The sequence below is a fragment of the Lucilia cuprina genome, chromosome 4 (genome assembly GCF_022045245.1).
Source record: "Lucilia cuprina isolate Lc7/37 chromosome 4, ASM2204524v1, whole genome shotgun sequence".
In the NCBI taxonomy this organism is placed as follows: Eukaryota; Metazoa; Arthropoda; class Insecta; order Diptera; family Calliphoridae; genus Lucilia; species Lucilia cuprina.
In genome coordinates, this window is record NC_060952.1 from 20,376,583 (window position 1) to 20,403,977 (window position 27,395).

Below are 27,395 nucleotides of genomic sequence, written 5' to 3' on the forward strand. Positions count from 1 at the left end.
TCCATTCGTCAATAGGAGTGTTTAAGGTTTATTGTTTAATTAAAAAGGCAAATTAATATTAAATATTAATATTAATTGAAATTGAGAAATTTAATAAAAATTTAGCAATATCTAAAAATCAGGGATTAAATTTAAGAAAATTATATGTTATTGATACATTTTCTTCTAAATAAAATATGTATAATTTAATAAATATAAACGGCTCGCCCATGGTTCCTCTAATAATTTGCATCTGATTATTCTTTATAGCTTATTAAATTAAGCAATTTGTTTTTTAATCTCTATTAAGAAATCTCTAAGAAAACTTGTCTTGTAATTGAAAAATTTACAACCCAATATTGACCTTGTTTCGCCTCACTATATATTCAAGGTCTCTTTTATCTATTTTTCAAGCATACTTGCATACAATTGATAATTGTAGAAATAACCTAAACTACAAGCTGAGATTTAAAACAGAAAACTCAAAGAGCAAAAAAAAGAACATTATAATTTAATTATTTAAACTAAATGAAAGACATGGCTTTGTACAGTGAAAAATGTATTAGTCAAGCAAAAATCAAAATGGAATAGAACGAAACAAGTTGAAATACAAATTTTTAATCTAATGAACACAATTGTTGTTGCTGTGGATTTTTTCAACTGGCATGAGGTTTGGTGGTCTGAATGACTGACAGTCGTTTCTGTTATGTCAATTAAGCAGATAGACACGTGTGTACATTAGGCAGAGAATTGAAATCTTTAATTTTCCTTTTGCTCTTTTCAATAAACCAAGCTTTTTACAAGCTTTTGTATAAAGAAGTTTTTCATACTAAAGATTTTTGAAAAGGCCTTTTTATAGAAAAATTCTTTTATAAAAAGCTTTGCTTTAGAAGTGTTATTTTTGAAAAAGCTTTGGTATAGAAAAATTCTTTTTGATAAAGCTTTGGTATAGAAAAATTCTTTTTGAAAATGCTTTTCTAATAAATTCTTTTGAAAAAAAAAACTATTAAAGCTTTTGTATAAAAAGATTTTTGAAAAAGCTTTTCTATAGAAAAATTATTTTTGAAAAGCTTTGCTACTAAAGAGATATTTTTGAAAAAGCTATGATATAGAAAAGTTCTTTTTGAAATCGTTTTTATATAGAAATGTTTATTTAAGAAAAAAAGCTATTAAAAGTTTATTTTCAAAAAGCTTTTGTATAAAAAAGTTCTTCTTGATAAGCTTTTTCTACAGAAAAAAAGTTTTTTTTTATTGAAAAGGCTTTGCTGCAGAAGAGCTATTTTTGAAAAATTTTTAGTATAGAAAAGTTCTCTTTGAAATTGCTTTTCTATAGAAATGTTTCTTTTTAAAAAAAGCTATTAAAAGTTCATTTTCAAAAAGGTTTTGTATAAAAAAGTTCTTCTTGAAAAATAAATTCTTATTGAAAATTTCTTCTCTAAAAATGTTTAGTGTTGTTTAGAAAAATTTTTGTTTAAAAAAAACTTTATGTAGAAAAGTTCTATGTCCAAAATGTTTCTTGTACAAAATGTTCTTTACGCCAAAACGTTTCTTTTCTAGAGAAAATATAATTGTGTAAGAACTTTTATATGAAAAAAATTTCGAAAAAAAACTTATTTAAAGCTTTTTATATTCTGTTCTTAAAAAAAGTTTCTTTTACATAAGGTTTTTTTAATTTTTTCTATAACTGAAAAGCTTTTTGTGCAAAAGTATAGAAAATTCTATACGCCAAAGTTTTCTTAATAAAATTTAGTGTTAAAAAAGTTTTCTGTAAACGAAAACACATAAAAAATCTATCCAATAGAAAAGTTCTTTTTGAAAAAGTTTTTTATTGAAAAGTTCTCTTTTTATATAAAATTTAAAAAAATCAAAAGCTTTTTTCTAGGGCAAAAGCTTTGTTGCATAAAAGTTCTTTGCAAACTCTTTTTAGAGAAAATATACTTAACTGTTTAAAAACTGTTATATGAAAAAAAGCTTTTCTATTCTATTTTCTAATTTGTGCTAAAGCTTTTTATACAATTATATCTTAGCTTTTTCTAATAAATGTTTTCTATAGCTGAAAAGTTTTTTTGTGCGAAAGTTTTCTTAATAATGTTTAGTGCAATAAAACTTTGAACAGAAAAGTTCTGTTTAAAAAAGCTTTTTTATAGAAAGTGCTTAATTTTCTTTATTAAAAAATGAAAGTTTTTTAAAGTTTTTGAAAAGTTTTGAAAAGTTTTATTTACAAAAGTATTTTTGCATTAGATTTCAAAAGATTTTTTATAAGAAAATTTCTCAGCTTTTGAATTTCAATTTAAAATTTTATTTTGATGGGATATTGAGTTATTCTATCTTTATATTATTATATAAATATTAAGAATTAATTCTTTTAAGTTTCTTTTAGAGTGCATATTTAGTTAAGTGCATTATAAAAATCATGTACGTTACAATTTTTTTAAGTAATTATGAATTTACATATTTAAGTACAAGATAATATAATTTAATATATGGTAATTTGCATATAAAATAATAAGCACAACAAAATTATAGAAAAAATCCAACATTCAAAAAATTTTCTTTGAAATAGAATTAAAAAAAATTAAACAAATTACTGTGAGAATTTTCAATTAAAATCTACAACTAACTGTTAGTAGTTGCATGGTAAAGCGGAAATTAAAAAAAATATATAAAATGTTAGTTATAGGATTATAACATAAGTCAAAAATATATGTATATTTTATACATGATAATTTAAGATATTACATATGCATTATATTGCCGGTATGGACATAAAATAACATGTTTTCTATTTTTCTGTTAAACAAAGATTTCCTTATAAGAAAATTTAAAATTTTAACATAATTTTCAAATTATGCCAAAATTTTTATTTAAGAAATTTATACAAAATCGTGTTAAGCTTTTGGCTAACTAATGAATTTTACAGTTACAATACAATAATTTGGTGGTTTTCTATCTTGTGGGGTGCTGTCAAGGCAACACCTCTTTTTATAATGTTTTGTTTTCTCGATAAATTTTTTGTAAAATCTAAATTGTTACAAAGTATTTTGTTACTTCTCAATTTTGATTTTCTGTGGTTTTAGTTTTTTTTTTTTGGGCGCTTTGTATGTAATAAGGAAAAAGTTAAATCACAAAAGCAAAAAAACTAGCAGTTACAAGAGGGCAAATGATAAAAAAATAAAGAAAAATCAATGTACATGTTGCAATATTGTATGTAATGTTGTTGTTGTTGTTGTTGTTGCTTTAAATATTATTATAACGGTGCTTAGTAAGCCCGGGTTACAATAACGTGTCTTTTTGATTTTCATGGACATTTAAGCCTTAAGCATGCTCTGTTTATTCGCTGTTAACCATACATGTCTTTTAAGACATTTAAACATTTCTACCGTCATATTGTCAAGTCAGTCCGTCAGTCAGTTAGACAGTCATTCAGTCAGTCAAACAAATAACCAACTATATACAACCATCCATTCATTCATTCATTCATTTAGTTATCCATCCAGGCATACAAGTCGTTGTCTCGAGTCAAGTCAAGTCATTTAACCAATAAACGTTATGGCTTTTAACAATTTCATTTCATTTTTCTTTCAGTTTAAATATTGCTTTAGCTTCTGCTGCCGTGTTAAAATCTATGTTTGTATATCACTTCAATTTATTTTTTTTTATTTCGATTTTTCTTTTATTGTTATTTATTTTTTTTTCTTTGTTACTTTCTGTTGGCCCATTTTGTTTGCCTACCAAACCATTAAAATGAACACATTATAATTTGGAGTCATTTTTCAATAAAAACGTAATTTTATGTTTGAGTTAATATCATAAATTTTGAAACATTTAAATAAATAATGTTATTTAATTGAAGTTTTTTCTCTTACAATACAAATCTTTTTTTTATAATTGTAGAATAATTTATTATTCTGTTTAAAAACTGTGTTTCTTAATTAAGACATCATGACAAACCCCCTCTTGTGAGTTTCAATAGGTTAGACCAGCTGGGCTTTAATGATATAAATAAGTTAATAATTCTTTTAATGGAATTTTAATAAGAAACTTAATGCAGTGAAATTTAGCTAAAAAAGAAAAAAAGATTTTCATTTTCATTAAAAATTTATCGTAGAAAAGTTATTTTTGCGAAAGCTTTCGTACTTCGCAAAAAAGAACTTCCAAAGAAGTGGAATTAACTACATGGAAGTGCCAAAAAAGACCTGAAGAAGTGATGATTTTAACACAGGCTTGATTTAGGAGGGTTTTCGTTTTCATTTAATTCTAAAGTCACTACATCTGAAGTTGTTCTCCGGAAGTAATTTCTATGTTTTTTTAAGTTTCCCTTTTGCTCCCCCGTGGATCCGCGCCCTAAACATAACCTTTTGTACATGTTTGTAAAAAAATAAGTTTATAAGCTTATACATAGAATATTTCAACAATAAACAACATTTTTGCTATAAAAATGTTATTTCTAAAAAAGCTTTTTATAGAAAAGTTTTTTGCACAGAAAATTTTCGTAAAAAAGTTAATTTTTTATAGAAAAGTTCTTTGTGCAACAACATTTTTATTTTTTTTTTTGCGACAACTTTTTATAGAAAAGGCTATAAAAAAGCATTTTGCTAAAGCTTTGTTTATATAAAAGTTCATATTGCAAAAGTTTTTTTTTTATAAAAACGCTTTTTTTATAAACGTTATAAAAAAATTTTGTTTCAAAGACTTTTCTATAGAAATGTCCTTCTTTAAAAGTTTTTTTTTACACAAAGATACTTTTTTTCAAAAGCTTTTCTACATAAAAGTTATTTTTACAAATGATGTTCTAAGGAAATACACTTTGTACAAAATCTTTTCCAAAGAACTCTTCCTTATAAAAATTTGTCTATATTTTTCTGTATAATATTTTAAAAGTTTTCTTGATTCAAAGGCTTTTTTATAGAAACGTTTTTCTTCAAAGTTTTTTTTCTGAAAATTACTTTTTGCAAAAGCTTTTCTTAATAAAAGTTTCGTTTTACAAAAGATGTTCTAAAGAAGAAGTTTTTTTTTTGTATTTTTCTAAAATTATCTATTTTTTAAAAATCTTTCTATGCAAAAAAAAAAAAAAAACTTTTTAAAAAAGCTTTTAAATATAAAAGTTCTTTTTTCATAAGCATTTCTTAAGGTTTTATGTACCAAAATTGTTTTCTTATTTAAAGTTCTTTTTACAAAGTATGTTCTAAAGAAAAGTTTTTAGTTGAAAATTTTTCTGAAAATTTTCTCTAGGAAATGTGTTTTTTATTCGTTTTACAAAAGCTTTTTTTAAAAAAAGTTCTTTTATAAATGTTCTAAAAAGTTCTTTGAAAAAAAGGTTTCCAGAAAAATTTCTTAAAAGTTTTTTTTTTATACAAAAGCTTTTTTCTTTTCTTTGCACAAACAAACTAAACCTCAGTTTAGATTTAAAAAATCTTTGAGTATTAGGTTTAAAAAATAAAAATTAAAAGCAAAATAGCTTTTCTTAAATTCTTCTCTAGAAAATGTATTTTTTATTCGTTTTGCAATAGCTTTTTTTAAAGCAAAGTGTTTTTATAAAAGTTCTTTGTACAAAAGCTTTCCAGCCAAATATCTTAAAAGAATTATTTTATACAAAAGCTTTTTTCTTTTCTTTGCGCAAACAAACTTAAACTTAGTTTAGATTTAAAAAACCTTTGGGTTTTAGGTTTAAAAATAAATTTAAAGCAAAATATCTTAAGTAGAGATACAGGGAGTCATTACCAATTTGAAATTTAAATTTTATATATCGTATGAATAGATATTTCCATAACAAATCAAAATTCCTACATAACAAAACAAATTAACAAAACAGCTGTATAGTGTATAAAATTAAACTCGATAATAGTTATTTTTCAAAAAAAAAAAAAAAAAAAAAAACAAAAAAACAAAAACAAAAAATTTATAATAAATTCCTCAATATTACAATACTCGCATAAAATTTATAACATGACAAACACGCATTGTGATTTATTTTTACATTTTGCGTGCTTTTTTTCATTCATATTGAATAAAAAAATAAAAGAAACTGATATCTTACAAAAACGTAAAGCAAAAAAAAAAATTCATTCAACCAATTTTTATAAAAATTTCATTCATTCATTAATAAACCAACTCAACCATAGACACATACAACAAAATAATATTAATGTAGCAAAACACACTTTAAAATGAAGAAAAATATCAGCAAAGTATACATGTGAAATAGCAATTTTGCGTATCTTTTACAAAAAAAAAACTCAATATGACAAAGACGGAGGAAATTGAAAAGAAAATCATTCATGAGTCGTAAGCTAACAACACACTTTATTTATATTTTTGTTACAATTTCTGTTACATTTGTTACTAAAAATAAAATATGATTTAGTTGAAATGACTATAAACTTGTCGTCATATTTATAAAAAAACCAGCATGCAATTGAATTGTAATTGAAAATACTAACAAAAATGTCTAACACAATTTTTGTTAAAAATAAAAAGCGTGTGTGTATGAATTTTTTTCTTTGACACACTAAACTCTCAAAAATTATTGAGTTAAGTCACTGTGACTGAATGACTGAGTAACTGACTGATATGACTTAACAACTAATCGTTGTTTGGACTAATACTACCTTAAAGCTTTAATTTCAACATTTTTTCCACCATTTAACTCTATAAGTATAGAATGTTGGAATTAATGAAATACAATCATTGAGTTTTGAGCTTTAGACATTGCTGGTTTTTGCTGTGGTTACAGTTCATCAAAATGTTGTTGGTTTTTCAAGCTGACAACTGCAACCAATCATTGATTTTGCAAAACAAAAAAAAAATCAAAATTTTATTGAAGTTTGAATGAAAACTCAAGATATTTTACTATTTATCATATGTTAGCAAATTGCAATTGAAAAAAATTATTGAATACAATATAAATTATGATTTTGTGTTAAATATTGCTTAAAAAAGCCTCGAAAATAAAATGTTAGTTGAATTTCATAATTAAATTTAAAATTTGCTAACGATGGTTTTAAATAATTCAATAAAGTTCCGATTTAGCTTATTATTTACACTTAGATGTTCAAATTGAACTTGTTGCTGAATCAAATAATGTGCAACTCAGACAATAATTTCGTAAGCGTTTTTAGACTTTTTGAAGCACCTTCAAATTGGACTTTTAACATTTTGCTTCATTAAATCGGGAGTCTTTTTAACTGGCCATTTTCTTATGAGTGTGCAATCAAAAATATTAGGTTTAAAACCGTACACATGTGGCAACCGATAAAAGCCAAAAATACATTTTCTTCAAATGTTGTATTGCCGATGTTGTGTTTTAAATCTGATGGTTGTTGGTGGAGGAGATGTTGTATTGCTGTTGTCATACAGTTGCAGGAGTCAATTTAAAATGCATTTTTCATGTTAAATGATATGATTGTTGTGCATAAAATCCAATACATACAGCAATCAATTGCCAAAGAAAATCGCTATATTTTCAAACTAACGAAGAAAAAAACGGAGAAAAAAACTATTGCTGTCAAAATGTCTGTTGTAGTTTATGGAAAAATAATGAAAAATGATAAATAAATTCAGAGATAACAAAAGGAAACAATAACTAAAAGAATTGTTTTAAAGAAAACGAAAAAAAAGTGTTGCTTAAAATTTGATAAAAAAAAATAAATTTAAACAATATTTTGCCTTAAAACTCCCACTCACAAATATATATTTGCAAAACAAAATTCAAAATTTCTTAAAAGAAGAATAAGAATAAATGTCAAACTAAATTAATAGTTTGGCAATAGTACAATGACCACTTAGTAAACAAAATCGAATAGCAAAAAAAAAAAACGCACACTAAACAAAATTTAAATTCTACTATAAAATATCTGTTGACTCAACAAGTGTTTTTTTCTTTAAGTTTGAACTGTTGCCACACATTTTTTGCTGTTGTTGTACTAGTACATGGCCAGACAGAAAATACCCCTTAGCGTCAAAACAATAAACAAAAAAATTGTATACAAAACTCAGACAAAAAAAAAAATGAAATAAAAATGCTACAAAATAAATAAACAATTTTTGTATTTGTTTAAAACCTATAATTATTTATTGTTTAAATAACATACATACTTAAAATAGACAAAAACAATATATAATTCAGGGTCATTTGTAGCATAAATTGTATTTAGAAAACTATAACAAATATTTTCTTATACTAAAAAGTTACACCACATTTATAATTGGTTTAAATGGTGACTATTCTGAACTTAGTTACAACTCTTTTTTATTTTTGAGATAGATAGATAGATAGATAGATAGATAGATAGATAGATAGATAGATAGATAGATAGATAGATAGATAGATAGATAGATAGATAGATAGATAGATAGATAGATAGATAGATAGATAGATAGATAGATAGATAGATAGATAGATAGATAGATAGATAGATAGATAGATAGATAGATAGATAGATAGATAGATAGATAGATAGATAGATAGATAGATAGATAGATAGATAGATAGATAGATAGATAGATAGATAGATAGACAGACATGCAGACAGACGGACAGACAGACAGATAGACAGACAGACAGACAGACAGACAGACAGACAGACAGACAGACAGACAGATAGATAGATAGATAGATAGATAGATATATAGATAGATAGATAGATAGATAGATAGATAGATAGATAGATAGATAGATAGATAGATAGATAGATAGATAGATAGATAGATAGATAGATAGATAGATAGATAGATAGATAGATTCAAGACTATTGATTGAACATAGACTGATCTATACTTAAGAATATTGATTGATCTGTAGTTGAGACAATAGATTGTTATATAATCATGACTATAATCAAAAGTATAGACCTATTATAGATCTTGTAATCCATCTATAATCTCAACACTTTATACTGATCTATAGATCAATACATAATCTTCGCTATCAATTGAGTACTGTACCAACAATGAACGACCTGTCCAGTTCACATGAGACTTACTTATAGATGCACAAGTAAGTACATACTTGACTAATTTGCATAAGAATATAGTTTCACATGCACTTGTGAACTAATTATATTGTCCAATACACAAAACACTAAGAACAAATTAAGACATCTTACGACATCTACACACATACATATGTATGTAAGTAAACACATAAATATTTCGAAAGAGCAAGAAAAAAAGTAAATAATATTAATATTTTTAACAAACACAAAAAGGGTGTAAAAATCATAAATTTCCATTAGAATGCATTTAAGTTAATAATAATCTTATGGGACAGTTTGTTCTATTAGGAATGACAGACTGATTTGCATATAAGACAATTATAACAATCATGACAATTACTTTAAATCATTTACTTGGTAATTTGAGACACACATACATATTTTGTTTAGTTACACTAGTAGGTATTTATTAATAAATTCATATTAATATGGGTCTTTAGTTATTGACCAACTTGTGTAAAGATAAATTTGAAAAAAAAAAGAAATATAAATATGAATGGTTGAATATTTATCATACATACTAATTTTGAATTCTTAAATAGTTAGTTACATGCTATTAATTATATTTTAGTTGTTGTTATATATTTAACATGACATGAGTTTTAACTTAAATACTTATGTTTAAGTAAAGAATTTTAAATTTAAATTTTTTTCTTTTTTAACTTTTCAACATTTCTTGGGACTTGTAAGGATTTGTGCAAATAACAAATCTAATTTGTGTTCAATTTTTTCTGAGGGGTTAAAAAAGTATAATTGGTTTTAGTTGTAGTTTAAAGATACCCTTTGGCAGAATATTTTAGAGCATATTTATACTTGCTGTTAAAAGAACTGACGCTGTGGCTGTAAACACCGACTGTTGTGAACAGTAAATTAAAGCAAAATTATTTATATTAATTTTCTATTTTTTAAATGGTAAGTTTGAAAGAATTTTACTGGTACTATTTTTGAACTAGAACTGAACTATTTTTGAACTAGAACTGAAATAGAACTGAACTAGAACTGAACTAGAACTGAACTTGAACTGAACTAGAACTGAACTAGAACTGAACTAGAACTGAACTAGAACTGAACTAGAACTGAACTAGAACTGAACTAGAACTGAACTAGAACTGAACTAGAACTGAACTAGAACTGAACTAGAACTGAACTAGAACTGAACTAGAACTGAACTAGAACTGAACTAGAACTGAACTAGAACTGAACTAGAACTGAACTAGAACTGAACTAGAACTGAACTAGAACTGAACTAGAACTGAACTAGAACTGAACTAGAACTGAACTAGAACTGAACTAGAACTGAACTAGAACTGAACTAGAACTGAACTAGAACTGAACTAGAACTGAACTAGAACTGAACTAGAACTTAACTAGAACTGAACTGGAACTTAACTAGAACTGAACTAGAACTGAACTAGAACTGAACTAGAACTGAACTAGAACTGAACTAGAACTGAACTAGAACTGAACTAGAACTGAACTAGAACTGAACTAGAACTGAACTAGAACTGAACTAGAACTGAACTAGAACTGAACTAGAACTGAACTAGAACTGAACTAGAACTGAACTAGAACTGAACTAGAACTGAACTAGAACTGAACTAGAACTGAACTAGAACTGAACTAGAACTGAACTAGAACTGAACTAGAACTGAACTAGAACTGAACTAGAACTGAACTAGAACTGAACTAGAACTGAACTAGAACTGAACTAGAACTGAACTAGAACTGAACTAGAACTGAGATAGATAGATAGATAGATAGATAGATAGATAGATAGATAGATAGATAGATAGATAGATAGATAGATAGATAGATAGATAGATAGATAGATAGATAGATAGATTCAAGACTATTGATTGAACATAGACTGATCTATACTTAAGAATATTGATTGATCTGTAGTTGAGACAATAGATTGTTATATAATCATGACTATAATCAAAAGTATAGACCTATTATAGATCTTGTAATCCATCTATAATCTCAACACTTTATACTGATCTATAGATCAATACATAATCTTCGCTATCAATTGAGTACTGTACCAACAATGAACGACCTGTCCAGTTCACATGAGACTTACTTATAGATGCACAAGTAAGTACATACTTGACTAATTTGCATAAGAATATAGTTTCACATGCACTTGTGAACTAATTATATTGTCCAATACACAAAACACTAAGAACAAATTAAGACATCTTACGACATCTACACACATACATATGTATGTAAGTAAACACATAAATATTTCGAAAGAGCAAGAAAAAAAGTAAATAATATTAATATTTTTAACAAACACAAAAAGGGTGTAAAAATCATAAATTTCCATTAGAATGCATTTAAGTTAATAATAATCTTATGGGACAGTTTGTTCTATTAGGAATGACAGACTGATTTGCATATAAGACAATTATAACAATCATGACAATTACTTTAAATCATTTACTTGGTAATTTGAGACACACATACATATTTTGTTTAGTTACACTAGTAGGTATTTTAATAAATTCATATTAATATGGGTCTTTAGTTATTGACCAACTTGTGTAAAGATAAATTTGAAAAAAAAAGAAATATAAATATGAATGGTTGAATATTTATCATACATACTAATTTTGAATTCTTAAATAGTTAGTTACATGCTATTAATTATATTTTAGTTGTTGTTATATATTTAACATGACATGAGTTTTAACTTAAATACTTATGTTTAAGTAAAGAATTTTAAATTTAAATTTTTTTCTTTTTTAACTTTTCAACATTTCTTGGGACTTGTAAGGATTTGTGCAAATAACAAATCTAATTTGTGTTCAATTTTTTCTGAGGGGTTAAAAAAGTATAATTGGTTTTAGTTGTAGTTTAAAGATACCCTTTGGCAGAATATTTTAGAGCATATTTATACTTGCTGTTAAAAGAACTGACGCTGTGGCTGTAAACACCGACTGTTGTGAACAGTAAATTAAAGCAAAATTATTTATATTAATTTTCTATTTTTTAAATGGTAAGTTTGAAAGAATTTTACTGGTACTATTTTTGAACTAGAACTGAACTATTTTTGAACTAGAACTGAAATAGAACTGAACTAGAACTGAACTAGAACTGAACTTGAACTGAACTAGAACTGAACTAGAACTGAACTAGAACTGAACTAGAACTGAACTAGAACTGAACTAGAACTGAACTAAAACTGAACTAGAACTGAACTAGAACTGAACTAGAACTGAACTAGAACTGAACAAGAACTGAACTAGAACTGAACTAGAACTGAACTAGAACTGAACTAGAACTGAACTACAACTCAACTAGAACTGCAAAAAAGTCTATCTAGTGTAGGGTAATATAAACAAACACCCATTATTTCTAGATTTAAGTAAATTTTTGTGTTAAGTACTTCTTTGTTGCAAGGAGAGCGACCATCCTTTTGTTTTCAGATTAAGAAAGGAAAATAACAAAAAAAATTTAATTGCTGGGAAAATATCGAATACCTTAAGTCTTCGTTGTTGTTTACTCTTAGTAAACTTGTATATAAGCGAAAAAAGTTAAAAAGTAATCTCGAAGATAAACGTAAATACTCGTAAATTACAAAAAATCAGGCGTGCAATCATTACACACAAACAATTGCTCTGGCAAAACAAAAGCTACGAAAAGAAAAAACTGCAAATCTTTTCAAGAAATAAAGCCGCCAGAAGGCCTAAACTGTCACAATAAGCCGCTTCATATAACACACATATAGCAGAAGACATAAATGAAAAAAATTAGCTCAACTCGTCTTTAAAGTTTTGAAATAGTCTGTTCACATGAAAAGAGTTGTTAATGATTGTGTTGTATGTTGGAAAGTGGATGAATGCTGTGCTCCATTTTCCGACCAAGATATAAAACAATAACACATTTATTATTATGTTTTGTTTTATTTTATTGTTTCTTTATTGTAAATTGAAACAACTACTACTTAACAGCCAATCACAAAATCACCAACCAAGCCACCAAGCAAAAATAAAATTGACAAAATGAAATTCCAACACGTTTACTGACGATGATGATGATGATGTACGTATGGCTACTACTACATCGTTGGTTCTTACTTCATCCATTTGTCTTTTCATTCAAGTATTTGTTGTGGTTCTTGTATTATACCAATCTCTTTCATGGTATAAGATAATAAAGTAGAACTTTTTGTCTGAATGTGTGTTCTTTATTGGACCATAGTAAATCTTTACATTACAATATTATTCATCTTGTTTGACTGTCTGTTTGGCTTTCTGTCCTTCTGCATCAGGTGTATTATATAAATTTGTTGTTAAGTATGTAGTTTAAGAATCAGGGAATTAAAATTCTGATATCTTAAACTGTAAAAAAATGTTCGAAGCTTACTGCAATATGTTTTAGATTTGACTACTTCATAGATTACCTGTGATAGGTTTAGTATACAAACGATTTTATTTAAACTAACAAATTACTCATTATTATGCTAACATATGTTTATGTTATGTTTTATATATCGAATTCGTAAATAAAGTTCGCATTTAATTTATATAAAAAAATTCAATAAAATACAATTCTTTTAAACTACTGAAAAAACTATAATGTTGTTCTACATACTTATTTTACTCTAGTATTTTATCAATTTTCTTTCTACAATATTTATTTGTTGCTAGTAGCTATAAAAGGGATTTATCTGCCAGTTTATCATTAGCCAATACATTATTAACTTGTTTATTTGCTAATAAGCCGCAAAATTATATCCTTCTAGCTAAATCGGACAAAAAAAAAAACACTCTAGATCATTTAGTTACATAGCACAACACACGCACTCTTGGACTTGTATACTCACACTCAAACAACTGTGTTTGTTTGCTGCACACATGTCGACAACATGTAATAAACATTCGCCACAGCAACATTAAATACAGCAAAACAAATCTAAAGCAAAACAACTGCAGCCGGCCAGAAACAACAATGTAATCGATATGTTTCTGAGCGTACGCGCCTGCTCAGGGTTTTTATTTAAGCTTTAGGGGACCGACTCAGAATTATTGTAATTGAAAACTTGTAAAAACAAAATGTTTTCTTGTAATTACACTGGCATTAAGTGGGACGTGCGTAGTCATTTTTAATTGGATTATAATATATGAAATATTAAAATAAAAATACGTAATAAAAATAATAACAACTGCAACAAGTTACTTAATTTGTATGGAAAGTGTTGAAAATTGAATAGAGATTAACACGACTTTAGTTTAATACCTTGTGTGTGTCTTCACTAGATTATGACACAATTGGGCATATAGGGGTCTCATCCAATACATTGCAATGCAATAATTCAAAAGTTCTATGTATCTATGTATCTATATATCTATATATATCTGTATATCTATATATCCATATATCTATATAACTATCTATCTATCTATCTATCTATCTATCTATCTATCTATCTATCTATCTATCTATCTATCTATCTATCTATCTATCTATCTATCTATCTATCTATCTATCTATCTATCTGTCTGTCTATCTATCTATCTATCTATCTATCTATCTATCTATCTATCTATTTATCTATCTGTCTATCTTTCTATCGAAAATAATCATTATTAACTTCTCCATTATTCTTATCTTTTCAGGTTGTCCATCTACCACAAGTTCACATTGTTTACGCTGCAATAGCGAAGGTTGCATTAAATGTCCCATGTATCTGGTCACCGATACACGCCAGTGTGTTGAACATTGTCCAGCGGGCTATATAGATCAATGGTCGGCCCATACGGAATTTATGGGACGTGTTTGTGTTCCTACCGGTTATTCTGGTGCTTTAATGGCTGCTTTAGCTGGAATGTTTGGCGGTTTTCTCGTCTGTCTCTCTATACTTGCCGTTGCCGTAATGTTGGTGAAACGTCGAAGACGTCGCAAAACTATAAAACAAAAATTAATCAATGAACATACTATGGATCGTTCAGATTTCCTAAGACAGCTTAATGATATGAGACCAAATGCTGAATACTTTTTAGCCATGCTCAACGATACACGAAGACAAATACGTAAATTATATTTAGCCGGTGATGTAGCGGCTGCCAATTCTTATCGTCCTATTGTAAGAGATCTTGCCCGAATTTTGATATTATTAAATCGTCCTATTGAACTAATACCAGCCGCTCCACATGACTGGAATCGTTTGTATGCTTGGTCAGAGCAGGTGCTCGAACGTTATAGGCCTCAGGTAGGCCAATTAATAGATTTCTTTCAAAATTCGAATGGCATCGATGTGGATGAATTCGAGGCCACCTCGGTTTATAGGCAAAAAATGAATGGTGGTGGTTTCTATAAACAATCTGCCTTGCAATCTTCTTCGAATCTTACCTCAGGTACGGGTACTACTAAGTCGCAAAAAATGCATTTATTTGGTTCTCTCATCAGTCTGCATGAATTTGAAGAACCCAGACCTTCGGATCCATTTGGTAGCAGTTTTAATACACTTAAAAGTGGCAATCTTATATCGGATCTCAATGCTAGTTCTCTATGGTTAGAGGATGAATTTTATAAATTAGGTTTTCGACCGCAAGATGAAATAACCACCGAGTTATAGATTCATATTATTTCAAACTGTGAAGTGTATATAAAGAAATTATTATTTAAGTTTATTATATTTGTTGTTTTTTTTTTTTTGTTATATTTTACCATAAAATTAAGACGCCAAGTATTATTGAAATTGTTGTCGGTCCAAAACTAAAACAAAGTGCTCAAATTTTATTTAAACAAATAGTGTAAATATTAAATTTAACTTAAAATTAAAATTACAAAAAACAAGAAAAAAGCGAACAAATCTAAATATGTAAATGTAAATTAATTAATTAATTTAGTTATAAAGCAATATTTATACAATAAGTGCCTTATTTTGTCTTCTTATTTTTTAGCAATTAAAATGTTTATGTTCATGTCTTCCTTATAATCTTTTTTTTTAAATAAAAAAATAACATTCCATGTTACAGCAAGAAATTCAATATTTTTTTTAATTTAACATTGTTCTTAGTATTACTATAAAACTCAATAACATAGCAAAACTAATTTAATACATAATAATATTAATAAAAATATAACATTTTGTTAAACTAGTCAATGTATCAACCATAAACACAAAACTCCTTTATTTTAAATTAAATACAAGTTTTAAAGAAATCCCGTAAAATATTAATTTAGGATTTTATGAAAATCATAAATTTAATATGTAAAATTCTATGTAATCCTGTATCTAATGTATTTAGTCCTGAATAAGTGCGATTTTGTCGATATAATTAGTTTAATATGAAAAATGAAAAATAAATATTTTTAATTTAAAATAAAACAAACAAAAAAATTTATTAAATCTGATTTTCTTTGTTGTAATTATAAAGGTAATTATTAGTTTATTTATACCCTACACCACTAAAGTGATCATCAGCATTTGTAGTGATGTTTGTTAAGTATACCAATCTGCACAGAATCCCTTTCTCAGTCGAGTAAGCTATGTCCGTCTGTGTGTCACTTTTGTAGAGTATGATGTTGTTGTTTTTGTTGTAACAGCTATGCAGCTGTTCCTGAGTTGACAATCTTTAGCAGATTGAGAATTGGGTCGTTCCCTATTTTCTTCTTCGCTCTGGTTATCCAACTCCGTTAGATCTAAACCCAGTAGACGAGCCGTATCCAACAGTTGAGTCCAAAGGGATTCAAGTTCCCTTTCTCAGTCGAGTAAGCTATGTCTGTGTGTCACTTTTGTAGAGTATGTTGTTGTTGTTTTTGTTGTAACAGCTAAACAACTGTTCCTGAGTTGACAGTCTTTAACCGATTGAGAATCGGGTCGTTTCCTATTTTCTTTTTCGCTCTGGTTATCCAACTCCTTAAGATCTAAGCCCAGTAGACGAGCCGCATCCAACAGTTGAATCCAAAGGGATTCAAGTTCCAACTGAGTTGAATTTGCCTTGCAGTTAAAAAGGTGTTGAACATTGTGTGGGTCTGTTCCACACGCAGGACAAAGATCTAGAATAGTGTCATTTATTCTCGACCAGTACGAGTTTAAACGGGTACACCATTCCGATGTAAGTTATGCCAATACCACTCTAGTACGACGTGGTAGGTTTCGTTCCTCGTTTGTAACGGGTGGAGGACGACCTCTCAGTATTATACTATTGCGGTGGGAATTGAAGGAGTCTTCCACCGCTTGTTGATGGATAGTATTCAAAGCTGGCCTGTATGAGCTTTCGTCCTCTATATTATCCAGGTATTCTTGGATGTCATTCTCATACATACAAAAGATTTTTCCTGACATGCCTAGAGGGGGCGGGGGTTCTAACTCCGTTAGATGTTGGTTCGGGTGACATCCCAGTAGGAACTGCTTAGACAGTATGATAATATGTTCCTTAAAATTTCCCTTGATACAGCTGTCGATGGGTTGACAATGTGCTTCCCTGAGGAAAAACTTGTGGTTGATATATCTATTAATGAGTTGACAATCTTTGGCCGATTAAGAATAGGGTCGCTTAGTAGCGGAGATCCAATTGTCATAGTAATGGGTATAGGGTATCATATAGTCCGCCATGCCCCAATTTAAATTCTTATGTGCTTTATATAAAAAGACATTGGACATTTAATTTCACTACGTAAAATGTTAATTTTTATACTTCCGCCCACTTTTTATTCAAATAATCATGGGCATGGCAAATGAAAACAGTTTTTACATTATGTTGTTGTTGTTTTAACAGTTCGACTGTGGCCGATAGTTCCTTTCTGAGGAAATAACCTAGCTGTCGCCAGGATGGCAATCTTTGCCCTAGTATGACTCGGGTCGTTCCGGAGCGTAGATCCAATTATCGTTTGAACGTGTACATGTACATTATGTTATTCATTTTCGTTAAAAGAAAAAATTTGGAAAAATCTCCTTAAACTAAGAAATTGTTAAAGAGTTTGTAAAATTGTCCAAAAACCGTCAGTAGTTTTCATGTTTTGTCTTTATTTGGAAAATTACAAAAACAAACACAATATCTATGTAAATTAACTCTACAGATATGACAACTTTAAAGTTTAGAATCTTAAAATATAAATAAAATTCAATCATTATTTTAAGTTTTAATTCAACATTTTTCTGTTGAAAAAAATACAAGTTTCATTTATTAAGTTTAATTTTATCAAAAATTACCACATGAGTTTTAGTTGTTATAAACACTGTTCCCATAAAATAGTTTAATTATTTTAAAGTTATAAAACAGTGTTTATTTTGTTTTTTTTAGCACAATTTCGATTATTAATAAGCATATCAAACTAAAGAACTAAAATACATTTTAAATGAATGAAAATATGATGTATAGAATAATTAAACGAAATGTCAATAATTGAAACAAAAAAGTAATATATATATCAAATTATATATCTGTAGAAGTAAATGAATTCATTGTTTAATCCGGTTGTAATTCTCTTTTACTAACCACAACATGTTCTTCGAATACAGTAAATAATGGTTCTTCTTTCACCTTTACCCAGTGTCATTCCTCATCTGTTTTCATATCCATCTGCTCTAGATAAACGGTTTCGTCAAATTGTTTTTCATTAACCAAAGCCGATAGTTCAGCAGCAGTATATCCAATCAATAGCTTTAAATCGCAATCGAATTTATAGGCGAAACGTTTACCAGACACTTTAGAAATCATATCACCATCATAGTAATAGCGTAAAGCTCTTGAAAGTTTTTCATAATTCATAGCTGGTTTATTTTTCTTTTCGCCCCACAAACGTGCCACACGTTCAGGATCGGACAGCTTAAATTCACCATCATTGCCGACCCACTGTATAATGTCGACATGTTCACGATCTGTTAAAATTTCCAAAAGAAATTGCCACAGCTGCACTTGGCCATTGTTGCCGGAACCAACTCCATAAGAGTTATGTGTCAGAACACTAGACGAACTGAGATTGTGTGCAGCAGCATTAAGGGTTTCATGTAAAATTGCTGAAAAAAAATTCAAATTTTTGAATTTGTTTCATTTTTATTAAAACGCATTACTTACCTTCCTTTTTCAAATTATGGAATGTTTTACGCATAATTTTGGGTTCTCTGGCAACGGGCGGCACTATGTTTAAGGTTATTGGTTCTGGAAGTGGTCTCTTGACAGCCGGCTTTTGTTCAATTTCTGCTGCCTTATGTACTACCGATACAAATTTACATTCCTTTAGTAATTGTAGATGAGTCCAAAAAATATTACCAGGATCTTTAGGAACTTTTTTGCGAAAATCTTCATGTGTCAAGGCACACAATTGTTTTCCACTTATAGCCCAGTCACTGATATTAACATCGCACTGTAAATAGAAATAATAAATTGTGTATTTTCTAGAAATATTGTAATGTTTAATAAGAAGAAAAGAAAGGTTAAAAAACAATATTTTTTTTAGGAAAATGTCTAAAAAATTGAATAATTCACAATAGTGGGTCTATTGCTAAACAAAATTTAAAGAATTTATTCTTAATTCAACAATTTGTTGATTTTTCAATAAAATTAGTTAATTTTTAAGCTTAATTATCGTTTGTTTTAATTTGTGTCATATTAAGAATAAAACTTACCAATTCAAATTCACGTACAGCCCATTGAAACCAATATTTCACTTGAGCAGCTGTCCATTCTGTGGGATTCTCTGGAATTTTAAGTCTTAGCTGTTCCTTGCGAAATTTACTATCTAGAACCCAATTTAAACAAGGTTTGTCACTCTGCGCAGCAGTGGCAGGCGAAGTAAGAGTTAATTCCCGTTTTAATTTTTTGGGCTTAGATTCCTCAACGGTTTCTACTTGTGAATCATTACGCATAGCATTTTCATCATCAGTAGAGGCATCGGTTTTGTAGGCTTCTTCTGCAGCTAAGGCAGCTAAAATTTTTAAAAACAAAATTGTATAAAATAAAATTGCAATTAGCGACATAAAACTTCTCACCTAAAGCATCTTCTGTGGGTTTTAAAACATCCAAAATGTTGATGCGTTTAATAATGTATTTAATTTCTACGTTGATTTGCACCAAACCTTCTCCTTTGACACATTGATCTACCAAATTTTTATGCGGTTCAAGCTGAAATCAGATCACAAATGAAACAACATTTAGATAAATATGCCACGGGCTTTTTACACTTACCTCTTGAGCATCTTGCAACCAAAACTCATAGCCCTGAAGACTAAGGCCAACTTTTTTCTCCAAAAGTTTTCTACAACAAAGAAATAGCAAAGAATATCAAGCTTTTTTATTCTAAATAACAAAAATTCTTTGTTTAAACTACTTACTGCAGCGTCCGTAATGGTTCCCGTATATCCATATGCATAATAATTTCATTATCTACGGCTACATTAGAGTTGCTATCATCCTGATTGGTCATATATAAATCTCCCTGTTGAAACAGCTCACTAGACATCATACCCTCTGTAAATAAAAACAAAATACAATTTTGAAATAATTTCATGATTTCCTCCTGGATATTATCATAAAATTAGTGACTTCCGGGCGCATCTCACCTAAATCACCGCCACTGCCTAAACGCTGTATCAATTCTTCCGAAAGTTGTGTTAAATCGTTTGTCTCCATTTTATAACTTGAGCTTTCTATTAATACTCCATTAAAACATTAATTGTTGTTTATTATTTTTATTATTTATTTAATTTTATACATAATTTTACCAACAAATCTGTATTTTGTTTTTCTTTTTTACGCAGAATATAAAAAAAATGCACGCAACAATTAATTCACACGGTTGTATAAAATAGTTCTTATAACGGCGACGCCGTTAATATTGAATATTTCGGCGGCGGCTTAAAATTGTTAAAAAAAAGTATTTAAACGTGTCTGTTGCTCACATTCAAAGAAAATTTCATATATATTTTAAATAAAATTAATATATTCAATATTTGACTATACAATAAATTAAAGAAAAGTCGGATGTGGACGACCTTATAAAAGCCTACACCAGTAAATAGCAGTTGATTACACTAATTTCTAATTGACTTGTAAAATATGAGCCTAGTATGACATTTCGATTGATATTTTAATTGTGAAGACAATATTCAAATAGAAAATTTTAAAATGTACCACCTGCATGAGATGATGGTATCGGGAATTGTGGGAATATGTAAATATTTATATTAGAAAAAAAGTACTTATGTTATTTTGTGTTTCTATATCACCCTGTTGTGGTGGTACTTAATACTACAACTCTGTACAATTGGCCGCAAATAGCTACTATGTTTTGTTTACTTTTTTTTATAACGGAAGTGAAAAATGAAAATAAAACAGTCAGAATTTGTTGAAAAAGTGAAAAATTTACAAAAATTAAATAAATGTTAAATAAATAATATTTTACAATAGCGAAATAAAAATTAAAAATGTCTAGTTGCTTAGATTGTTGTGAATAAAAGAAATTAAAGTAAAATATGTAATCAACAAATGGACATGGCTGGTGATGAATGTGAATATAATTTTGATATAAAAAGTTTATTGAAAGTAAAATTACTTTATTTTATGATTATAATTATATGTTTTCAGTAAAAACAGTACGTCTTCATGGGAAATGGCCAAGATGTATTCGCGTGAAAGGGTAAGTTAGTACTTAGAAAGATAAGTTCACAGTCACAAGAAACAATATCTCAATAAAAACGAATGCCATTCCATTTAATTGAAAGTGTCAACTTAGAATCTAAGTTCACACTTTTTAAGTCTTAGATACATATAGAGAACTTAAACAAATGACTATCGATACCTATTAACTGTAGGCAGAACTTCAAGATGAGCAGGTGAGATTATCGATTTAAAATGAATTCTGAAAACATGATGGAATTCAAATGGTTTGAGATCGAGGACTGACATTTTCGCCAAACAAATTATTATTGATTTAAGTTCTTTTCTGTTGAAATATGGTCTAATTTTACATTCAAAAAGCTCCAAAATGCAATTTAAAAAGTTGTTAATGAAATTAAAATAAACAACTTATTCACGATATAAAATGTACTAGTTATCTCTTTAACGTATAGATGATACTGGTGTCCTAAAATTTTTTCACATTTTTTTCGATTTAGAACGTTATTTTGAGTTCAGAACTACAGTAAATGGTTATTTCCTAAGAAAATAAGTTATTTTTTTATGAATTTGATGTCACTTTCGAAAACACTTTCCATTTTTCATCAAAGATGATCGATATACATCAAAATAAAAAGTCTATCGGTTTAGTTTTGTGCGTGAAAAGGTTGTTGTTGTTATACAACTTTTAAACCGGGGGTTCTGAATTTAAGTTCAAGCCAAGAAATTTGGCTACTTCAACTGATTAAGTCCATAAATCCATTGGGTTAAGTGAAGTCAGTCAGTCAGGTCAGTCTGGACAGTTGAATATGTATGTGGTGGTGTGGAACTCTGCCCACATGCTAGGCATATATTAGGGACCGCACGGTCTATGCGGGACCAGTAATCGTTGAGCCAGTTGCTCCATCCCGATCTCAGTTGTGTCAGAGCAACTCTTGTTTTCCGCAGCAGGTACTTCTCAATTTCTGCTATAGGCGGTGGGCTATATCCAAGCACGACATTCATGCAGTAACCTAAAACCGCTTTATTGAGCGTCTCTATGAATGTCGTTCAAAGCTACTGTATACGAATACTGATCTAAGGGAGAGCATCCAACTATGTAACGTTAAAGTTGGGATGACTCCTCCAGTGGCAGCATTTTGTCAGCTTTGAATATTTCTCCACTGGGAATCACTCAGCGAGGGAGACCACAATGGAGCATTATAATTGACCACTAACCGGCCGCTCCGCTCCGGAACGACCCGACTCTCAATCGGCCAAAGATTGTCAACTCAGCAACAGCTGTATAAACCGCAAGTTTTTTCCCCAGGGAAGAACATTCAGTAACAGCCAACCTGTTAGAACAACAACAACAACTAACAGGCCAATTGTTTTATAGGTAGCCAACAAGGTTTCTTTGTCCATTCCCCAAGTGCTGTCGGCTAGCGCTTTTAGGACCTTGTTTCAACTTTGCAATCTATGCGTAATTGCAGTGAAAAGGTTATAGGGATTGGTTAATAAATAACTCTATTACTGACTTTAAAATAACAGCAAAGAGATAAAATTCGACATAAAATCGACCGTTTATAAAAATAAGTTTTTTTTTAAAATTTTAAATTATTAAAATTTTATTACATTAAAACAAATTTCGTATATAATTTTAATTAAAAAGCACCAAAATAAAACAACTTATTGATAAAATGCTTTAAAAATGATATAAATTATAAACTACTAGCGATACTAATATAATTAAAAAGATACATACAATAATAAGGACACTTTTCGTTTTTTCTTTACATATTCTACTTAATAAAACAACAATAACAAAATACACATAAACATTTTACAAGTACATATTTACAAAATTCAATAGCTACATTTAAGTCCCTGTTGTTTCCTGTGGGTTATTTCGATTATTATTACTTTCTAATTTTGTGACCTGACCCCATTTGGCCAGTTTTGAACTGCCAAAAAGCCCATAAACAATAGCACCAAAAAGATAAGCAGTCATTAAGGAAGCCATAACCAAATTCCATTCAACTTTGGTGCCCTTAAAATAGAAATATAGAAATATGTATGTGAAAATTTATTTTTAAGGAATAATGTTGTAACACTTACATGACGCACTATTGTAGATATGCCTAGAGGTGCCAAAAATCCACTTGCTGTGGCCAAACAATTGGCTATACCTGTTATGAGGCCTGCAAATGCTGGTGCTACATACAATAGACTAGGCCAATAGACACCAGAAAATCCCATATCTGTGGTAATACCAATACAAACTGTAAATAAAACTACCATAACACGTTGATGACAGTTTGATATTATCATGCCAAAAATAAAGAGTATGGTAAAACAATTACCTAAAACCAAAAAAAAAAGAAAAATTATTTATTGACAAAATTATCAAGCCTATAATATCTTCAATGATTACATTTAAGATGTCTTAACAACTTACAAATTACATACACAATGCGTCTATATAGTGTTAGATTTAAATTTGGCCTTTTTTCTATGATGGTGCAAGAAGTAATGGTAACAGCTTTTGATATAAAGGCTCCCAAAAATGGAGCTGACGATATTAAACCCACCTAAAAGTACATTCAATTTTCATTATTTTTTTTTTTTTTTAATTTCAATACTTAAAGTGAGAACTTACCAAATCCAAAGGTAAACCCATGGCTTCATTAAAAAATCTAGGTATCAAGAGTGTAAAAACCATGACACCATAAGTATGAAAAATATGAGTAAATATAAAAGCATATACTGGCACTGAGGTTAAAATCGATTTCCAGGGTACTCCGGTAGTAGATTTTTCTATATGATTAGCTTTCAAATAATCATACTCATCCTTCGACAAACGTGGATGATCCTCTAAGGTGCTAAATACCAGCCACTGGCAGCAGATACCAAATATTAATGAAACACTGCCAACAGCATAAAAAGCCAATTCCCAACCAAATTTGCACAAAAAGCTAGAGATGGGAAATACTAATAAAGCACCCACAGAATAGCCACCATAAGCGAAGGATAAAAAGGCAGTACGTTCATTGGGATGAGCCCATGTGGAGAATAATTGATAGAGGGCAGGATTGCCACAACCCTAAAAAACATTAATATGTTGTTTAACTTTCTTTTTTAATTAAAATTTAAAATTTTGTAAATATTCTTACCGCTATAAGACCCTGTATTATACGTATTACCACTGCTCCCATATAGCTTCTTTGAGCAAAAAATGGTATTAGCATAAAGATAATTGCTTGAACTGTTATGGAGTGTACAAACAAAAGTTTACCACCAAATTTGTCCGCCAATCGCCCAGCAACTGGCAGTGTTACTAGATACCCATAATAGAATGTGCCCAATAAAGCAAATTCTTGAGACCTTGACCATAATAAAGTGCCAGACTAAAAAAAAAATAATGTATTAAAAAAAACAGAAAATTTTTTTTCCATTAATTTGATTTATATTTTGAACAAAAGAGTTTCTATAAACAGATTGTCTCCATTATTAAGAGAGAAGTTTTCGTTACAAAATATTCTTTTAATTATGGAAAATGTTTAGCGCAATTATTAAGAGAGAAACTTTTCATCACAATTATTGAGAGATATGTTTTTTATAGAAAACTTACGTTAAACTAAAAACTTGTGAGAAGTTTTTTCAGAGAAAACTATTGAATAGTAAAGTTATGAATGATTTCATCTGAATTATTAGGAGAGAAATTTTTGATAGAAAACTAACTTTAATAAAAAAATTAACAAAAGAAAACTTAAATTTTAGGCTGATTTCGTTCTCATTTGTTCAGTTTAGTAAATGAGACTAATATTTATTTCATTCAAAACTTTCTAAAGAATTTTTTCATCTCAATTAGCGGGAGATTAAATTTCTAAAGAAAACTTACTTTAATCTAAAAATTTTTGAGAGAAATTTATGAGGATAAAAATTATTCACTATTTTTGCTAAATAGCAAGTAAATGTGGTTAATTTCTTAGGGCCAATCTTTGATTGAAGGATTAGGAATTAAATTTGAACTAATCCCCTAAAGTTGTTTTTGAATACTCAATCAACTAACTTTGTTTACTAGTTTAAGCGCTCAATGGAGGTGGTTTAAACTTGAGTAAGAAATACAAAAGTAAAAGCAGCTGATGCCAAAAAAGTTAATAAAATTTTTATTACATTAAACAAAAGGGGTTTACCTTTGGAATCAATTTATTTTCAGATTTACTAATCTGATAATCAATTGACATTTAATTGTTAACTCAAAAACTCGCTCTAAATGTGATTGATTTATTAGGGCAAATCTTTGGTTGAAGTATTAGGGATTAAATTAAAATTAATCCTCGAAAGTTGATTTTTGAATACTTAATCAGCTAAATTAGTTTGCTAGTTTTAGCGCCCAATGCAGATGGTTTAAACTTGAGCAAGAAATGCAAATGTGTAAACCAAAAATATTAGTAAAATTTTTATTAAAATAAACATGAAAATGTTTGATTTATCGATTAGTATAAATTATAATAAGTTCTAAGTATATATTTTGTTTAAAATTTAAGATTTCATATTACATTTAAAATTGTCTTCTTCTTTTTTATAAAACATGCATTGTTTTGATAACAAAAAGTGACGTTTTCTGCTGTTTTATATGGCAACACTGCGAAGTTTAATCTTGTACTCAAAAACATCAATGGGAATTAACTTTAGAATTAATTTATTTTCAGATTTATTAATCTGATTATCAATTGTCATTTGATTGTGAACTCAAAAACCCGCTCTTAGTTTTTATTTGTTCAGTTTAGTAAACGAGATTCATAACTTTTGTCACTTTTGTGTTTTTTTTGCACAATTTGTGAATGGTTTTATAAAAAACCATCGCAAATACATATTTTTTTTTCTTGGAAATCATATTTTAAAATTATTGTACCGACTTAAGTTATTCCACCATATTCATAAATGCCTTTAAAAGTTATTAATGGTTTATTGTACGAATTTTGTATTTAAAATGTAAGCGATTAATAGCTTTATTAATACAGGGGATTATCTATAACTGTTGATTAACAGCATTTCTCAACTAAAGCGTTAAGAAATGCGAAATTGAAAGTTATTTGTTCTTAAATGATTCCGCATATGTATAAATTTGCCTAAAAATCCATTCAGGCGACAACTTACTCTTTCAATTGTTGTCCCATTTCCACTGTCAATGGGACTACAACTGTTTTCATCCGTTTTAACACTATACTCTGTGGAATTTTCTACTTCTCTTTGCTGGTGCTTCACCATACACAAAATAACAAAATTTAGGGTATTTCGTAAACACAACTGAACGACCATGGCCAAAAAGGCACAAATGGTGTAGGTCAATCTGGCAGAGCCCCATAATGGGGGTGTTTTAGTAATTGCAACCGTATCAGCAATGCCATCGAAATTTGTTGGTGTATCAGTTTTAGCCATTAAAAAAAAATACACAATAAAACAACAACAAACTTAAGTAATTAAAAACATTAAAATCAAAATACTGAATTAAAATTTGATTAGAGTATTGGCAAACTTAAGTTCAGACACACGCACACGCACTCTCCAACACAAGTCACTTAGTTTTGGATTTAATAAATTTTATTACAATTTTTTTGTTTATTCATTTAAATTCTGTTGTTTAATCTCTCAAATTCCCTGGCGCACTAATTGAAACTGAAACTAAAGTAATTGACAGAAATTGAGAAAATATTATAATTTTTTTTTGTAATATTGTTTTCATTGTTGTTGTTGTGGTATTTTGAGTGTAATATTGATGAATTAAACCGTTACAATTATAATAAAAATAAAAAGAGACCGAAGCAACCAACAATAAATAAAACCACATAAAGAATTAGCAACAAAA

At 28.5% G+C, this 27,395-nt stretch overlaps 4 protein-coding genes across 7 annotated transcripts in view; 2 read left to right on the plus strand and 2 right to left on the minus strand.

The window, feature by feature from the left end:
- LOC111680406 overlaps window positions 1-15,922 on the plus strand; it is an 88,543-nt gene extending 72,621 nt beyond the window's left edge. For all 3 annotated transcript variants that reach the window (XM_046949387.1, XM_046949388.1, XM_046949389.1), the window contains one exon: window positions 14,600-15,922. In XM_046949387.1, coding sequence (XP_046805343.1) covers window positions 14,600-15,558 — 959 coding nt within the window. In that variant the 3' untranslated portion in view covers window positions 15,559-15,922. The remainder of the gene's footprint in view (window positions 1-14,599) is intronic.
- A 2,333-nt stretch (window positions 15,923-18,255) lies between these two features.
- LOC111677896 (DNA-binding protein Ets97D) lies at window positions 18,256-20,701 on the minus strand. Its single transcript, XM_023439102.2, has 7 exons — window positions 20,491-20,701; window positions 20,263-20,398; window positions 20,117-20,186; window positions 19,921-20,053; window positions 19,558-19,856; window positions 19,007-19,295; window positions 18,256-18,948 (listed from the first exon to the last, which is right to left on the minus strand). The coding sequence occupies exons 1-7, from the start codon at window positions 20,558-20,560 to the stop codon at window positions 18,485-18,487; spliced, it is 1,461 nt and encodes a 486-aa protein (XP_023294870.1). The 5' UTR covers window positions 20,561-20,701; the 3' UTR covers window positions 18,256-18,484.
- Window positions 20,702-21,303: 602 nt separating this feature from the next.
- The window catches only part of LOC111680085 (rh5-interacting protein), a 53,937-nt gene continuing 47,845 nt past the window's right edge, over window positions 21,304-27,395 (plus strand). Inside the window, exons 1-2 of one of the 2 annotated variants that reach the window (XM_046950180.1) lie at window positions 21,304-21,437; window positions 21,515-21,566. The gene's annotated coding sequence lies outside the window, so the exon portion shown is untranslated. Of the gene's footprint in view, window positions 21,567-27,395 lie in introns of both variants that reach the window. The other variant, XM_046950181.1, reaches the window with a different exon arrangement.
- On the minus strand, window positions 23,206-27,203 carry LOC111677895 (uncharacterized transporter slc-17.2). Its single transcript, XM_023439101.2, has 6 exons — window positions 26,687-27,203; window positions 24,697-24,930; window positions 24,183-24,626; window positions 23,982-24,114; window positions 23,642-23,886; window positions 23,206-23,573 (listed from the first exon to the last, which is right to left on the minus strand). Exons 1-6 carry the CDS (start codon window positions 26,966-26,968, stop codon window positions 23,403-23,405), a joined length of 1,509 nt encoding a protein of 502 aa, XP_023294869.2. The 5' UTR covers window positions 26,969-27,203; the 3' UTR covers window positions 23,206-23,402.

Coding starts and splice junctions, on each gene's coding strand:
- LOC111677896 (XM_023439102.2), bottom strand. CDS start 20,560: ATGGAGACAAACGATTTAACACAACTTTCGGAAGAATTGATACAGCGT. Junction 20,399..20,490: donor AGGCAGTGGCGGTGATTTAG/GTGAGATGCGCC, acceptor TTTTATTTACAG/AGGGTATGATGTCTAGTGAG. Junction 19,857..19,920: donor ACCCACAGAAGATGCTTTAG/GTGAGAAGTTTT, acceptor TAAAAATTTTAG/CTGCCTTAGCTGCAGAAGAA.
- LOC111677895 (XM_023439101.2), bottom strand. CDS start 26,968: ATGGCTAAAACTGATACACCAACAAATTTCGATGGCATTGCTGATACG. Junction 24,931..26,686: donor ATGGGACAACAATTGAAAGA/GTAAGTTGTCGC, acceptor TTTTTTTTTTAG/TCTGGCACTTTATTATGGTC. Junction 24,115..24,182: donor TGGGTTTACCTTTGGATTTG/GTAAGTTCTCAC, acceptor ATGTACTTTTAG/GTGGGTTTAATATCGTCAGC.